Here is a 16854-nt window from a genome sequence, read left to right as displayed (position 1 = left end):
CTACTGCAGGCGCATGTTTTGTATCTCGTGTATGCTATACTGGATATGATATTGTTTGTATAATTGTCCCATTATTTTGCCCACTCCTGTAAAAGCCTAACTAGGCTTAGAGTATGCTTAAATAAATAAATAAATAAATAACTGTCTTCGTATGTTTGCAGGTAGGGAAGTGTGTCGCCAGAGCTCTTGTAGATCTCGTGGTGTACCAATGCGCTGAAGAATGGCTCTTCCGGTGGTGCTCTGTTGGAGTCGGGCTCTCTGCGATGCTAAGACCGCATCTCTGATCTCCTCAAAGGTGTTGTGGACTCCAAGCTTGATTAGACGTTCGGTCGAGGTGCTTGGAGGAAGGCCGCCACACTACAAATTTGCTTCACCATGCACATTGCAAATTTGCCTAGCGTTTCAGGAAGAATGTATCTGATAATGCAGCCTGTATAAAGTAGGTAGTCATACTGTCCTTTGCAAAAACAAAGTAGGAAAAAAATTGGCAGTGGCTTGGCTCGGCTATGGCAGGATATAATACGTTTGCCTGGTTGATCTTGTTGTGGTAACTATGTTTAGCAATGACAGACATTAAGTATAGACGTCTTTTATTGATTTTGCTTGACAGAGACGAAGACTGCCCGACGATCTGTGAAGTAGCATGCAGCGGTCTCAATTTTGTCTACAGTATTTCGATTTGGTAGTCTGTTTAATTTATGGACCTCCTTCACCCCGCGACGTCACGAAGGTGCGGTGACGCTGATGTCATCAGCGACTTTCGCATGGTAGGCAAAGTGAAACAAGCGTTTGCGGGCAGGTGGGCTGGAAACGCTGATTGGTCAAACAAAATGTGACGTCACGCCTAAAACGTCACGTGACGTCATGGTCACGTGACTTTTAATGACGTCATGTCTGGTTGGGAAGAGACATATTTTCCCTAGATTTTTTTCGGAATTCCCCACGTTTTTGACAGCGCGCGCGGGTTCAAAAAGCGCACCTGATGCGCCGCGCTTTCACACACTGCATGCGCGTTTCTATATTTTTATTATATATGATATCCTTGAACTGCTGGTGTATTATTTTAGTGCGCTCGAACGGCGCGCTTCGTTGTGCATTTATTATAATCGCCACTGCCTGGCGGACCCGATACAGCTTTTGCAGACCTGAGAGGTTAAACACGTACTATCCATGCAAAGCCACGCAAATGCGCCTACAGGTGACCACGCCCGTCTATCAGCGCTCCGTCGAGTGCCTGCATTTACAATCGAGTGCTGTAGGACTATGAACCTGACCTAGAGCATACATATTATAATTTTTCCTTGTATTCTACATTCTCTACATGCAGGAGACTACACTCATAGCTTTCGTTAGTGCAGAAATTTTGTACAACCGTGTCAAAATTTGGCGGTCCGGTTTTTTTCTGCACGACGTTTTGGAGGAGAAAAGCATTGGGTCTTTGAAGGACGACAGTCTATATTTTCAGATTTCAGATTTATTTCAACAACACTTGGTTGCCGAGGAGGCGAACAAAAAGGCAATCAAAAGTTGCCTGACGAAGCGTCCGCCCCCTTTACACTCTACAACTGAGCAGTGGGCAGGTTTAACCAAAGAAAAACAGATCATAACACCAAAGAGACATTGCATATAACATTATACACGAAAACATAAAAAAAACAGCACATATTCACTTAAGGTACACAATTAAGAAATGCTGTAAAAAGTATATTCGCGAGTCAACATTGTTACACAAAATTGCACATAAAATACAAATATCGGTGTGACTGAATATAACAAAAGGAAAGAAGAGCTTAACTATGCCGGCCAAAGTAAGGTTTTCTTTTCTAATAAAAACATGGATTTTTCTTTTTTTTTTAATATAGGGCAGATATGTGCAGAAAAAGTAAGCCACTGCTATGTCACAAAAAGAAATGGGTTAACTTTTTGCTAAATGCTTTCGTGGAACGACTGTTGTGAATGGTTTCTATAATACCCGGGTACTTATTTAGAAGATCAGCGATTCGATATTTTAGCGTTGTGTACCGTAGTTCGTACGCACTAGTTCTTTTCTACAGGTCATATGCCGAAGGTTATGGTCGTGGTCTCTAAAGAAGAAAGTTTGCGAGAACCCAGCCGGGTCCATTTTTATTTGATCATATATTTTCAAAGCTACTCTTTTGTTCATGATATTCGTGATAGTTAATATCTGATGTTTTTCGAAAAGTGGGGCTGAGGGGGCTCTATATGGAGAGTTTTCTATTAATCGTATGACTCGTTTTTGTAGTATAAGCAGGTTTTCCATGTTTGCTTTTGTCGTAGTTCCCCATACAAGAATACAACATTGCAAACGAGAAAAAACTAGACTATAATACAACTGCTTTTTTAACCACATTGGTAGTAAGTTCTTTACTTTGAAGATAATTCCAATTGATCTGGAAATAACTGTTCGTATTTTTTCTATGTGCAGAGACCAGCTCAAATTTTCTTGAAAAATAACCCCCCCAAATTTGTGAGAGTTTACTCGTTCTAGGTGTTCCCCACGAAATTGTATAATAGGTTCTCTATTGATGGCTTTATTTCTGGGACGGAAAATAATGTACTTTGTTTTATTAGTGTTCAAGGATAATTGATTAATGTTAAGCCATTTTGATAGGTTGTTTAGCCAGCTGTTTGTTTGCCTTTCAAGCATTTCTAAGTCTGTTCCAGAAAAAAATACATTAGTATCGTCTGCATACGGGATTATATCTGGCGTGAGTGGAATATCGATAATGTCATTAATATAAAACAAAAACAGTAAGGGCCCTAAGATGGAGCCTTGTGGGACCCCGTATTTTATTGTTCCTAGACTAGATTTTGCCTGGTTTATCTGCACGTATTGTTGTCGACTATCTAAGTAGCTTTTTATTAAGTCAAATGCAATTCCTCTGATTCCATAGTTGTATAACTTTTGCAACAATATATTGTGTTTGATGGAATCAAACGCTTTCTTGAAGTCAAGGAAAAGTCCTATTGTATGATATTTTTGCTCAAAGTTTCTTATTATTTTATCTTTAGTATTAAGTAACGCTTTTTCAGTGGACTTGTCTTTCTGAAAGCCATATTGTTGTTCTACAATTATACCTTCTTGTTTACAAAAATTTAATAAGCGAATGTAAATAATCTGCTCCATAATTTTTGAAAAGACTGGCAAAACCGATATTGGTCGGTAATTTTGTAAGTCGTTTTCGTTTCCCCCTTTAAAAATTACTGACACTTTCGCAATCTTTAGCTCATGAGGGAACACCCCAGTAGAAAGGATTAAATTACATATGTGAGAAAGCGGACTGCTGATATCCTGTGCTACTGATTTTATGGGTTGGACCCTGAGATCATCTATTCCAGAAGATTTATTATTACTTAGCTGTCGTATAATGGCACAAATTTCTTCTGAAGTTGTAGGAACCAGGAAAATCGAGTCCCTGAATATTGATTTCATGTATGTTTTATGCTGATTATTGTTGTCTATGTTGGAATTGGGAGCCCCAGCAGCTAAAAAGTGATCATTAAGTTTGTTTGCCAGCGGGGTCCCTGTGTAGGACACACCTTCAATTGTCAATTCGGTAAGGTCCCTTCTCTCACCCTTAGACATCAAATTATTTACGGTGGTCCAAACTTTTTTGGGATTGTTATAAATCTCAGTGAATTTGTTTTCGTAATACATAAACTCCTATTCACTGTGTCGTCGTACCTATCGTAATTAATGACGACATATAAAGGCTTTTGATACAACTCTCGTGATTTAAAACAAAACTGTTCGTTTCACTAACCCGCGAAAAAATATTGCGCGCAATCATTCGCCACAGCCCGTTGCTGCGTAATTTTTGTTTTGTGCGGATTTTCTTTTATAATATGACAGCTGCACGCGTTAGCTTATATATATAGTTGCGCAGCCGACCACTGCAGGTACCAGTAAACACGTACCCCGTTTAGAATGAATTTAAAAACGCGGTCGGGAGTTGGAATTATTTGTCCGGGACGCTGCGGTCAAAGTTCGCAGTTTTGAAAATTGAAACACGGAAATTTTTGCGCATAGCTAGTCACTCTTGCATAAGTAAATATCTTATTCCTACCCATCATCCCCTTGTCAAAACACATATATTAATGAGAAAAACGACCCATTTGATGCAATTAAGTTCACAGTCCTACAGGGTGGGTTCCACAACAAAGAGAGCAACGGGAGTCGTACTTTATTTACAAATTTGTAACAATTCCTCACGGCATTAATAAAAGTCCGGGTTTATTGACCTCCATCGCCCCTTTCAGAGCCAGTGCTGACCTTAGGAGTGCCGGCGCGTCAAACCTCGGTCGTTTGTCGCCAGCGGCATCTTTTTCAAGCTTCGCTGCCCGTCCGCTTACACAAAGCTCTTAATTCATCCCCCACCCCTGTCTTCCCAGTTCGACGTACCACCTTGTCGAGCGGGGTGCAATTGAAGAACCAAGAACCCTTGATTAAATGCTCCTGCCATTCACCTTTACCCCCCCACAGGACACTTTCGCGAACTCGTATGTTTTGCCGCCTTTTTTCCTTTTCTTTTGTGTGTGTGTTTCATGCACAGTGCACGTGTGTGTAGTTAAGCTAACTGCGCCGCTGATTCCGCCTTCACTATTCGTACCGAAGACGCTCCTGGAACGTCTCCTGCCCTGTCTGAATTTATTGTTTATTTGTTTGCTCGTTTTGGCCGGCGGCACGGGCAGTACATGCATCTATGATTCTTATCTGCTCCGGGACTCTGCCAAAGTCTGTTATTGTTGCTTTGAGGGCCCGGATGCCCTCCCTCCCCTCGCTATTCCTTTTTTCCCCCGGGCTGGCCTCACGCGCAAGCTCGCTGGGCGGCAGGGGACAAAGCGTTTTTCTTTTTCTCTTTATTTCTTTCTCCTTTTTCTAGTATTTTTCTTTTGTGCCCATCAAGGGTTCTTGGTTCTTCAATTGCACCCCGCTCGGCAAGGTGGTGCGTCGAACTGGCAAGACAGGGGTGGGGATGAATTCAGAGCTTTGTGTAAGCGGGCAGCGAAGCTTGAAAAAGATGCCGCTGGCGACAAACGACCGAGGTTTGTCGCGCCGGAATTCCTAAGGTCAGCATTGGCTCTGCAAGGGGCGATGTAGGTCAATACACCCGGACTTTCATTAATGCCGTGAGGAATTGTTATTAAATTTGTAAATAAAGTACGACTCGCGTTGCTCGAGATCTCTTTGTTGTGGAACCCACCCTGTAGGACTGCTAAATTAATTGCATCAAATGGGTCGTTTTTCTCATTAATATATGTGTTTTGACAAGGGGAGGTAGGGATAAAATATGCGCTCGGTGGTTATTAAAGCGAATTCGTATAAAGTTAACGGTCTGCCCAATGTACTGCGTACTGCACACACTGCATCCTAGGAGGTATATTACGTTGCAGAAATCCCAATCAGAGTTGTCATTAATTTTCCATTTGAATCCTGAAGCTGTGCTTATTTCACAGCTTGATGTTTGTAATGTGTTTGCAGACCTGGAATCTACTTTTTCCACAAGGTCGACACCCCAAAACCGGCTCTTTATGTGACTGAGTGTATTAGAATGTTTCGAATGTTTTTCGGTCGTCTGTAGACTGCATGAGGGAGAGCAGTGAAAATTTTGGCGAGGCGCTAGCTCGCTTTGTTTGAGAATGTTGAAATGTTTTTTTGAAGATTTTGTTTACGTACGTTAGGCGGCTGGGTTACTGGTGAAGGGAAGTACGAGATTTGCCTGATGGTCTGTTTGCTCGCTGTATCGACGTTACTCCAGTATTTGCTCTCGGTGGTGTTTAGATGTCCTTTGAATGGCATCGTCGGCAATGGCGACGGGTATCGCTGCTTAATGAGGACTTCTTGCATGCGTTTGGAATTTTTTACGAAGTCTTCATCTTGGGAACATATTCCTTTAGATCGATGTGCCTGAGAGTATGGGATGCTTGTTTTAGAGTGACGAGGATGGCAGCTTTGGAAGTGTACGTATTGTTGACGGTCCGTCGGTTTTCTATATACACTGGTGGTGAGTGAGCTTTCGTTTACCAAAATCTCAACATCTAGGAAGTTAATTGTGGTGTGGGCGCACGTGTAAGTGAAAGATATATTGGGGTGGACGAGGTGTGTCAGTCCAAATTAAAAAGATGTCATCCAAGTAGCGTTTGTATAGGGTGGGCTTAATGGGACAATCTTTCAAAAATTTAGACTTATTACTATGCATGAAGATGTTGACGTAGGTGTGGGCCATCCTTGTACCCATGGCTGTGCCGTTAATTTGTGAATAGTGTTGATTGATGAATTCGAAGTTGTTATATTCGAGTACGATTTTCGACAGTATTTATAAAACACATGGAGCAGGGGAGCATCAAATCACTGATCGAAGCGTATGAACAAAACAGAATGGAGGAATCCCCCGCTGCACGTGTATTAGATATGTTGTTCACAGCAACATCTTGCATGAAGCTGCAGGGAAGAGAAAAGTCGATGAGACGTAGCCAGTTGTACTTGAGCCGTCTACATCGAAGGATTCACCACCGATCCTCTCACCAGGTTTCGTGAAGATTGCGCTTTATCGTGCCGGTTTACCACTGTCCTTCTTGCTAGTGAAGCGATTATTTTTTTAATGTTCTCTTTTTGCCCCATTTGCCATCTGCCATTTTTGATCGTGCCATCTTCTGGGCAAGTACTACGTTTGAGGTTCGAAAAAGATGCATAAGCGATCACGACCTATGCAAACAATAACAAAGACGAAACACGCTACAAGAGCACCACTAGCTGCATATCTGCATATCGCGCGCACACGTGCGACTGATTTTCGCTGACGATCGGCCGCTCCCGCTGTATTCAATTAGCTGTGTCGCCAGATCGTCTGTCGCGAGGCGCTTTCGCTGTGCCCGCATGACCGCTTGTCTTGACCTTCCAGGGGAATTGCGCGTTGCTCGCGCGCGGCTTAGCCCGAAGCCGGTAAACCGGCTGGCCACCGCCACATCTGGACCTGGTTTGACTCAAATTGGTCTCAGCCGCGCGCCGCGTCTTGTTCGGTTCGGGCGCGAACAATACGCGAGATTCAAAGCGCTCGGCCGTCTCTGTCTCTATGGGGGGGGGGGGGGGGGGGGGGGGCACTTGACCCCAAGGGCGCTCCTTTTCAGCACCACCCCGCCGTCGCCCGCCTCCGATTGAACAGGCGGGGGGTTCAAAGGGGAGCTGCCGCGGAGAGGCCGGGCAGCTCGTCCTAAGGGCCGTTGTACGATCGTTTCGGAGCGCCTTCCGCCTCGTCCGGTTCGGGAGCGGAGCTGGCGGATCCGCCTCGTTCGGCGAACGGATGGAAAGTTGGTGAACTTCAACTTTCTGGCGGACGAGCGCATCCGGCCGGGGACCGGATTGCAGCTATTGGCTGCTTTTCCCGTGACGTCAGTGACGTCCGAGCCCCTCCTCCCTCCGCCTCGGTTCTGCTCTGCCCCGGCCTGCCGGGGCAAGATGGCCATCCGTCGACTGAACTGGGGAGCGCGGCCTGGGCAGTGGCAGCGATGTCGCGAAGCATATTATATTGTACACATCTTGATATTACCAGTGTTCAGAGCGACTGCAAACTTCGCCGCGTTCAGCAGTGGCGAGCGATAGTTCCACTAGTTGAATTCTGTAATCATCTACGTTGACGGAGTTGACAGAGCGCCTCTTCAAACCGATGCAAACCTGTGCAGTGGCGGTGTCACGAAGTGTTTATTTCGAGCTGTTTTTGGTTTTTGCATGCGTTTGTAATTCCTGCTGCGGCTCTGCAAACCGACGCAAGACCTGTGCAATGGCGGTGTCACGAAGTGTTTATTTCGAGCTGTTTGTGGTTGTGGCAAGCGTTTTGAATTTCTGCTGCGAGTTATTTTCCTGTGCGTGCGCAAGTTTCACAGCATAGCGACAAGTGTCCGCGTAGTGAAAGTGATTATGGTCGGTGCGAGTGCTTTCCCGTCAAATCAGCGATATGTTCATCTGCGAAAAACTCGCGACGCCCGCCGTTTTCCGAATGTTGAAATGAACTTGGAGCTGTGCAGCTGGTCGCTTCCGTTGCGATGGCTGCAGTGATCGTGACCGAGGCGAGCCCACGACGTTGTTTCTGCTACATAGCAAACTGCTGCGTGTGCGACTTGACACGATCTTGGCTGCACGGCCGTCGCAGTGTTTTCTGCTGCGACAACAGCAGCGTCGCCAGTCTTGTGCGTCTTGGTGCACGATACAGTGGTACGTTTTATGATCATGGGTGCGCAGGTTGAGACAGTGTGCCAGCGGCATTATGTAGCCTGTGTGAAAAAAATCGGTGCGCAGTGCAAATGTCAGTTCGGGGGCACCGTCATTTTGTGTGTGTGTGTGTGTGTGTGTGTGTGTGTGTGTGTGTGTGTGTGTGTGTGTGTGCCACACGTCAAAAAAAGGTACCAAAGTGAATTAAGCTGTCTCTATGCTTTTTTTGGAGGCCTGTTTGCCAACATGATTTTGTCAGTGCCGAGCAGTTGTTGAGCAGCAGCGCTTAATGCTATCAGCTGCATTAGTTTATTTGATGAGGCATTATCGAAGCCTTCAAGAGATGTAATCCATGCACATTTGCATGTTCATATGCTGCCTTCATTTGTTTGTGACTGCCTATGAACACGATTATTTGCCTGCAGGGTGATGATAACCCTGGTTGGCCTGCAAGAACTTGTGTCGGCAATGTAGTATGTTCCGGGATTTTCTTAGCCCTCCTCGCATTTTCCACGAGCAGAAATTTATTTGCTCATCAGTAAATTCATAATTGAACATTCCTCACTTATATAAGGTGCCTGCAACACTTATCCGATCCCATCTGTTTCATGGTCATGACAGCACTATTCCTGCACATGTTATCAAACAACAGTTACAAGGCTTTTTTAATGCCTTGAAATTTGCTATGCACTGTTGCGTGGCGGTTGGCTTTGCAATACCAGTCTGCACTCATTCCTGCGAGCCCTGCAGTATTGACGCAACTCTGGATCAGTTGAGGCTGACACCAGATATAAATTGAACCCATTTCTTTTTTGCTTGGATCGGCTGAAATGGTTGTGGTCATTAGCATTCACAGATTCTCCACTTTGCACTGGAACAAAGTTCTGTTTCTGCCTAACGTGCATGCCTGAAACCAGAGCATTGCATTTTTCGTCTCGTAGTGCGCAAAATCTCTACACAAGGGTCGCTGACGAGAGCCGCCGACAAAAGCAGGAACTTAAACACGCACACCATGGCGATGCCGAAGCGCAGCCTACTAGGCCTAGGTGCAGGTCGCCGAGGAACGGAAAAAAGTACCACGTGACCACGAAAAGAGGTTATTATTTGGGGGGGGGGGGGGCGCTCGTGCGGGAAGTAGGTAGGGAAGGGGGGGGGGGGGAGCGCAGTGTGCAGGGATATCGGGGTTTGGAGAGGGGGCGGGAAAGGAGGCACGGGAGAAGGTAGTCGGGCGCATACCGATCTGCCCCTTGGGATGCGGGAGCCCGTTTCGGCGCGTGGAGCGATGCTGGCGGTGCGCTCGCGCCGGCTAGGTTGCCACCAGCCGGAGAAGGCTATTGGACAGACGGATATGCCCGGCGCGCCAATCGGCATGCTGGGACCATCCGCCTCGCTCGCAAGCGCCAAAGTGATCGTACAACACCTTTCCGCCTCACGTCCGCCTGGCGGCCGAAAACTGGCGGACCGCTCCCGAACCGGACGAGGCGGAAGGCGCTCCGAAACGATCGTACAACGGCCCTAATGACAGCGCAGAACATGCGTCACTGACAGCCCCCTTCCTTTCGCCGTCTTGTCCATCGTGCGTCGCGCCGAGCCCGACAAAGAAAAGGCCGTCACCCCCCTCCCCCCTTCCCCTTCTGAATCGGGGGGCGGAAATTCCGCAAATAGTTTCCCAGAGGCATCCTTTTTTTTTCATGGGGTCAAGGAAGGTGGCCCAATGTGAGGCAACGTTCTCTGTTCATTCTAGAAAAGCAAGCTTACACTGCAAAATTAAACCTTGTCTTTCTCTTCCAAATGCAATTAACTAGGAGTCCTGTCCAAAACCATTTCAGGTTGTTATGTGGGCACCCCCAACCTTTTTTATTTCCGTGTAACTCCAGCATTTCTTCACCGTTGTCATTGTAGCCGCTATTGTTCAAGTACCATGCAACATCTTGTTATTAGCACTTGCTAATTCATGCCTTCTGCAGGGTTTAAAGGACCTTTTTAATTGGAAATGAGAGCATGTGCACAGGGTGGAAAGCGCGTGATCTGCCAGGAAACACTAAAGCGGCCCCGAGAAGGGATCTTTATTAAGGATGCCAGCCATCTTGGGCCTCTCCACTTGGCAACGACGACAAAGCGTGTGCGGTCCCTATGGTTAGGCCCCAGCTGTGGAAGCCATCCTCAGACACGACCATGACCTTCGACATCTGATGTTTTTATTTAAAAACACAGGGACCAAAGTCGTGCTGTATGCAGTGCAATCGCAATGTGGTTCCATAATCATCCATTTAGCCCGGCTCTTTGGACGGATTCAGGAAACGACTGAAAAGAACAAAAGTAACGAGCAAACAAAGGTGCCCTGCATAAAAGTTAGAACGTAAAGAGACGAAGGCACGCTGCGCTAATGCTGTAGCGAGGTCTAACATGTAAAATTTCGCGGCTGGCGTCGATTTCTACAAAGCGCGAGTAGTGCCTACGGAAATAAACAAAGGCGCACTGGAGATGGGTAAGTCTGTATACAAGCACGAGTTTTTGTCTCTACCAGCGATTTACTAGCTCACACCGCGCGATTTTGATGTCTGGCGTCGATTTCGACAGAGAGGGAATACGGGCACGAAACGGGACGCTCGCGATCTGCCAGGAAACAATGAGGTGGCCCTAAAGAGGGCCGTTTGCAGGAGCACTTCAACCGCGACCTGCAGCGGCGTGGCGGCGCGGTGAGCAGTAGGCCCAGCAGTGGTCCGTCTTGTGCCCTTTGGCTCCGCACCGACGACACCGGTGCACGACGTACACCTCTCCTGGTCTTGCCCTTGAAGCCGACGCTATCCCTGGTCCGTAGATCTTGACGAGGGCCGCGACGATAATCTTTGACATCTGGTCGATGCCCCGGTCTCTCGCCACGTGATATCGGTCTGCGGCAAACAAGGACAGCATCGGCTCGCCAGAAGCATCCAGGAAACGATGCTGCAAAAAAAGTTACGTTACAAGCGCCGCAATTTGGCGAGTTCTGCACGAGAAAACTTGCGAAAACGTTGTTCAACCCTTACCTCGTGATTGAGAACGTGCACGCCAGACAAGCGCTTCATCGTGGCTGTCAGACGGCGGTTGAGATGGCGACGCCGGCGGTCCTCAAACCGCACCTTATGTGGGTCGTCGTAATGGAGTTGCAAAATTTTGAACACCAGCACGACGTGCTCCTGCAGCAGGAAAACGAGGTCCTGGAATGCGCAAGGCATGTAGGTAAGCGGTACAGCTCTTCATGAAGCGAAATTTGAGATAAAATGCGTACCTTTATGTCGCTGGCGATTTCTCGCGGGTCAGCGCCTTTTGGGGGTCGTCGCAATGTCGTGGAAGCAAGAACTGTACAGAAATTTCAGCTGGCTGCGCCGACGAGCGCACCACGCAAAAAAGCCATACCTGGACAGCTCCCGAAACGCGCGCGCCGCCGCGTAGGCTCACGAAGAGAATGCCCGCCAGGGCTGCCAACCTCGAAAGCCACTTCTACCCCAAATTTTCACTCAAACTTCCCTTGATTTCCCTAGATGCGAAAAAAATATTCAGGCATGGAAAAAAGGTGCGTAGTTGAATTGTGAACTCTTTTATTTCGCAGAGACCCTCTTACCACACTTTGGTAGCAACTTTGATTACAATAACACATTGATTTCCCATGCAAACTCGCGTACCACGTGATCACGGGTAAAGAAAACATTAGTTAATATCAAAGCCTAATAAATCCTGGCCTAAGCCCTGAAATGAACGAAAATCTCGCAGTGAACACTTACGCTCACCGGCTGCAGTCAAAGAGCGAGGGAAAATCCACTTTGTGCCCAAATGTTGGCGTGGACAAACAAACGCTAAAACATAGGACACGTCATTCGGGTGGCATCCCGACTGATTTTCACTCCTGCATACACATTTCTTTTTTCATGAGGCCAATTAAGCGTTCTTTCACTGCAAAGTCATAAAAGTTGGCCCCTCTTAGAACCCGCTTGGCGTGAAACGTAGCTGCCAGGGTTTGCGTCATCAAGCTGTTTCTGGTCTTTGTTTTCATCAGGTTGATCTGAGAGAAAACTCTCTCCACTGTTGCACTGGAGTGCGGCAGAGAAGCTTGTAGACGAAGTCGCTCAAGAGAGGGAACATTGGGCTCCCATCTCCTTGCCAGGCGTCTCTCACTCGTTTCCAAAAGCGTTGAACGCTCGCATCTGCCGGCAGGTCCATTTCTCTATTGCGGAGCAGTCTCCATTCTGCTTCAATTTTGTTCATTTCTCTTTCTGGCACCACAGAAGGGAATGATGTGGCAAGTGGGGCTATTGAATAAATCCGCTTTTCGATGACAACTTGCGGGTCGATTGCCTCCAGTCTCTTGATCTGGACGTTGTCCAATGGGAATCTGGTTAATATCTGGCTTGCCGCTTCAATATAAAATTTCAAACATCTGAGGCGGAAGTTATGAGTAATGGTTCGGTGTATGCCGTGAGGTTCCGACAGTGCCGACATCACTTTTCCGCCGAGGTATATCTCCTCAAGAGGTATGAAGTTCTTTGGGTCTCTGTACGGTACACGCTCCAACGATACATCCCGCAAACAGATCGGCTTTATCGCTAAGTCGAGGGCATCTCCTTTGTGACCGAGACCGCTACCCCCATACGCTCTAAGGGTATCTGGCAGTGCACGCAAAAGTGCGCGAAGTGGTGACACACGCCTACGAGACTTCATATGAAGTCGCCTAAGCTGTTGTGAAAGAGCAACGACTCTTTCTGCTTGCATCCGGGTCGACTTGGGCCTCAAGAAGACTAACCACTTCACCTTCAACTGGCGAGTCACGGGGACTGGTTCTAAGGAGACTCGTCACGAATTTTTCTACGGAATTTCACCGGAACCCAGCCAAGAGAGTCCAACCTAGACCAGCCCTTCCAACAAGCAGCTCACCCTTAGATTAAAGTGCTGAAACAATTCGTTTGTAATTTCCTCTCTCTGCTCGATTGAATTTTTTTAACTGTTCTAATTGTGTTCTCATTTGATGTTACTGCTTGTATCGTTGTCCTAGTTTCCCTCTTTTTATGTTTATATATGTTTTACTAGATCTGTTTTTTTTAAACCTCTTTGGCTTTGTTCTTGTATTTTCCTATGTACGAAGCCCTCCTTATGTAATGCCCTGTGAAGGGGCGGGGCCTTAAGAGAAAAATAAATTATGATGATGACGTGGTGACGAAGAATGTGAGGTGCAGATTGACTGGAGTAGCAAAGTCAATCTGCTCCTCTGAAGCGGAGAAAAAAAGCAGAATCCACCGTTCTCGCCGGCCTACAGAAGAATGGCTACACACGTGGCTTTATTCAGCGCGTTGGTCGCCAGTCAAGCTCAGAGGACAGGGGAACCAGCTAACAATGAGACAACGAAACGCGCGTGTTGTGCTTCTATATGTGAGGGGAACCAGCGAGGCACTCGCACGCATTCTGAGAAAACATGGAATCGACATAGGCTCACGAACCTCTTTCGACAACAAGCAGCTTCTTGCCACGACCGAAAAACCGTGTCCCAGAGAAAAACAACCAGGTGTCGTTTACAAAATCTTATGATCAAAGTGCCCGGCACCATACATTGGCGAAACAAAAAACCTCCACCAAAGAATAAGGCAACACAAAAATGACATCCGGCAAATGAATTAAGAATCTAACTCCCTCGCCGAACACTGCGAGCGCGCCGACCACAGGATAGCCTTCGAGGAGGTGAGCGTCTTGGCCGTGGAGCCAAACCGGTTCAAGAGGCGACTGCGGAGTCATGGCACATCCGGCTGACAAAGGTGTCGATGAATAGCACTCCAGCAACACTCTCCTCCGCGTACGTTAGTGCATGGAGTGCGCCACGCGCTAACAAACGGAGAACGAAGGCAGCAACCCGCTGCTGCTGGCACACTTTAGTCACCCCTGAAGAAGAGACCGCGTTGGTCCAGAAACCTTGGCTAAAGTTAAAAATATTGGTTGGCGTCAGTTTCCTCTAAACACACCCAACTACCTTCAGCCGTGATTTCGAGGAATCGTGCTTCTTGGACAGCGTGCTTCTGGTACTGCTAAAGCTAGACTGTTCCAGGAACCAACCAGGAAATTCGAAGCAAAGGAAGCTTCCCAACTTTTGCCTAGGCAGATGCGCCATCGACTCTGTTCAAGGGCGGTGGCCAGACTTGTTTCTTAACGGGTAAAGAAGGCGGGAACCGGAGGCAAACCCTATTTCAGGGCGCCCGTCCGCCTTACCCATCGAGTCTCTACCAGCGCTTCCCTCATCATCTCTGTACAGTCCGTGCATTTCCTTCACCATATAAATAGAATGTCTTGTTGTCCCCCAAAGTCTCCCTGAGTCTCGTCATCCTCGTACCTCCTCCCGGCCCGACCACGCCACCTCGATCCCAACAACGCTTTGCCCTCGTGCACATGGCGCATAGCCAGATTCTCAAAATCAAGGTGGTGAAGAAACAGTGAATAAGGAGCCGATTCACATCGAAAAATAAAAAAGACACATGCGGACAGTAAAATTTCCCTAGATTACAACAAAAATCCCTTTCCCCCTAAACAAAGTTCAAATTCCCTAGATCTAGGGGAAAATCTCTAGGGTTGGCAGCACTGATGCCCGCGGACCACGACGCCCGGCCGGCCGGCCCTAGCGATTCCCTAGGCTCTCTAGGGACAGGCCGAGAGAGGCGCGGCGACCCCACATCCTGTTGAGAGCTTTCCTGTACTTTCCTGAACTAGACCTGCACAACGTCTGCACTTTTTTTGAAACGAATGGCGTCGTGCAGACGGCGCCATCTTGCACCGCTAAAACGAATGGCGAAGTGCAGTACCTCGAGAACCAGTCCACGTAGTGCAGGCGAATCGAACGGACCTGGTGCCGAAATGGTGCAGCTGCAGCCGCCATGGAAGCAGACGACCGCTTGCGCGACGATGGCTTGCGCTTTGCGATAAACGGCGGATATACTCAAACTATTCCACTCGTCAATGATAACGGTGCCTCACACAGGCCCGCCGACTCTCATGGAACGTGAGTGGCAACCCGAGAAGGCGGCGACGGAAGTGGGGACGGCGGCCCTCGCCGGCACCTTTCGTCTCTCGACCATCGTGCTCTCTACGGACCCGTAACCGGCGTCTTTCCTTTCTACTAATAAAGTTATATTATTACTCGAAGCCGGTTATGTTAACTAAAAAATAAACACGTGCATACAGCGCATGATGCACCTTGTTGCAAGTTGCAACAACCGCTTAACATGCAAGTCGGTGCGCGCACACCTTGATCAGTCGTGTTCAGTAAAAGTACACACGTGCGTTTCGCTTAGCTGCCGCGAGGTTGCATCGAGGCTGTTTCATGGCAACACTTCGCTGCGATGTGCTGTTTGAAAATTCTTCGCGCGGTTCGGGATGTTGGAGGCCGTTGATTTGGGCGCCACGCTGCTGGCTGCAATTTGTTGGCGACGCCAAGGCTAGCAGACGACCAGGCCTGCACTCGACCATTAGTTTTGGAAGTAGGCAGCACTTGAACTGCTGGAACTGGCGCTGCACGCTCGCGGCACCGCCACGGCACCGCTGCGGAACTTTACAGAACTGGTGCAGGCAGTGCAGGCGAATCGAACGGACCTGAGGTGCACAATTTTTCTGCACTCTCCTGAACTAGACCTGCACAACGTCTGCACTTTTTTAAAACGAATGGCGTCGTGCAGACCATCTTGCACCGCTGAAACGAATGGCGAAGTGCAGCACCGCGAGAACCCGCAGGCAGCCCGCGGCTGCCTGCGTGCGGCTGCCTGCGGGCTGCCAGAGCGCGCCGCCAGGTGCTCGATTTTCTCGGGCTGCTCCACGCACTTTCGGTGCCTGCCCAGTACACGTTCGTTTCTGCATGTGTGAGCGGATCTACACTTTTTCTACATTGTTAAAGAAAATGGCCCATTGCTACACTGGCTACACTAGTGTAGCTAGTGTAGGACAAGAAATAACCCTAGTGACTCGCGCTTGTCACCAGGCGCTGAACTGTAACTTCCTGTTGTCGAAAAAGCGCGGGGATAACTTGTTTCCTTCTTAAGCCATTCTGCCAGTTGTAGCTTAGCGTTGTCACCGTGCCGTGATTGTCGGGGTCGACCGTCGCGCCTCTGGGAATTTGAGATGTCGGTACAGCTTCGCAGCAAGATCTTGAACAGATTCCAAATAGCAGGATTCACATTGCGCAGGTGAGCGTATCAAAGCATACTTCCGTACCTGGTACCTTTGGTGGTGTTGAAGTGTTCACTTGACCAGCAGGCGGCTCAGAAACACAGCAGTGCTGTTGTATGTCTTTCGTCTGCAACGCAGCCATGCGGCATGTGTTGGTTGTAAAGAGCGCCACATGTTGGTGCCCAAGATTGCGCGCCTCGTTTCACCATCTGCGTACCTGCATCCCTTTCTTTTGATATTATTTTCTCCACATTCGGTGGCCTCACACAGTCGTGGAGAAGACGTCAGCTCGAGGCGAGCGTTTATAGTGAGAGTTTAATAATAATAATAATTGGTTTTGGGGGAAAGGAAATGGAGCAGTTTCGCTGTTTTCAGTTTTTGGCAGCATTTCCAGGGAAAGCGAAAAGTACCCGCGGTTGCTTGCAGATGACCTCGGGAGCGTTGTCGCGTAC

The 16854-nt window shown here is 48.0% G+C and overlaps 1 protein-coding gene across 4 annotated transcripts in view; it reads left to right on the top strand.

The window, feature by feature from the left end:
• Nucleotides 1-15979: 15979 nt before the first annotated feature.
• The window catches only part of PolE2 (DNA polymerase epsilon subunit 2), a 174976-nt gene continuing 174101 nt past the window's right edge, over nucleotides 15980-16854 (top strand). For 2 of the 4 annotated variants that reach the window (XM_077629630.1, XM_077629629.1), the window contains exon 1: nucleotides 16206-16419. In XM_077629630.1, the coding sequence (XP_077485756.1) occupies nucleotides 16355-16419 (65 nt within the window). In that variant the 5' untranslated portion in view covers nucleotides 16206-16354. Of the gene's footprint in view, nucleotides 16420-16854 lie in introns of all 4 variants that reach the window. The other 2 variants (XM_077629628.1, XM_077629631.1) reach the window with 2 other exon arrangements.

This window comes from Amblyomma americanum, chromosome 7, assembly GCF_052857255.1.
Source record: "Amblyomma americanum isolate KBUSLIRL-KWMA chromosome 7, ASM5285725v1, whole genome shotgun sequence".
In the NCBI taxonomy this organism is placed as follows: Eukaryota; Metazoa; Arthropoda; class Arachnida; order Ixodida; family Ixodidae; genus Amblyomma; species Amblyomma americanum.
This window is presented reverse-complemented; position numbering and strand designations above follow the sequence as displayed.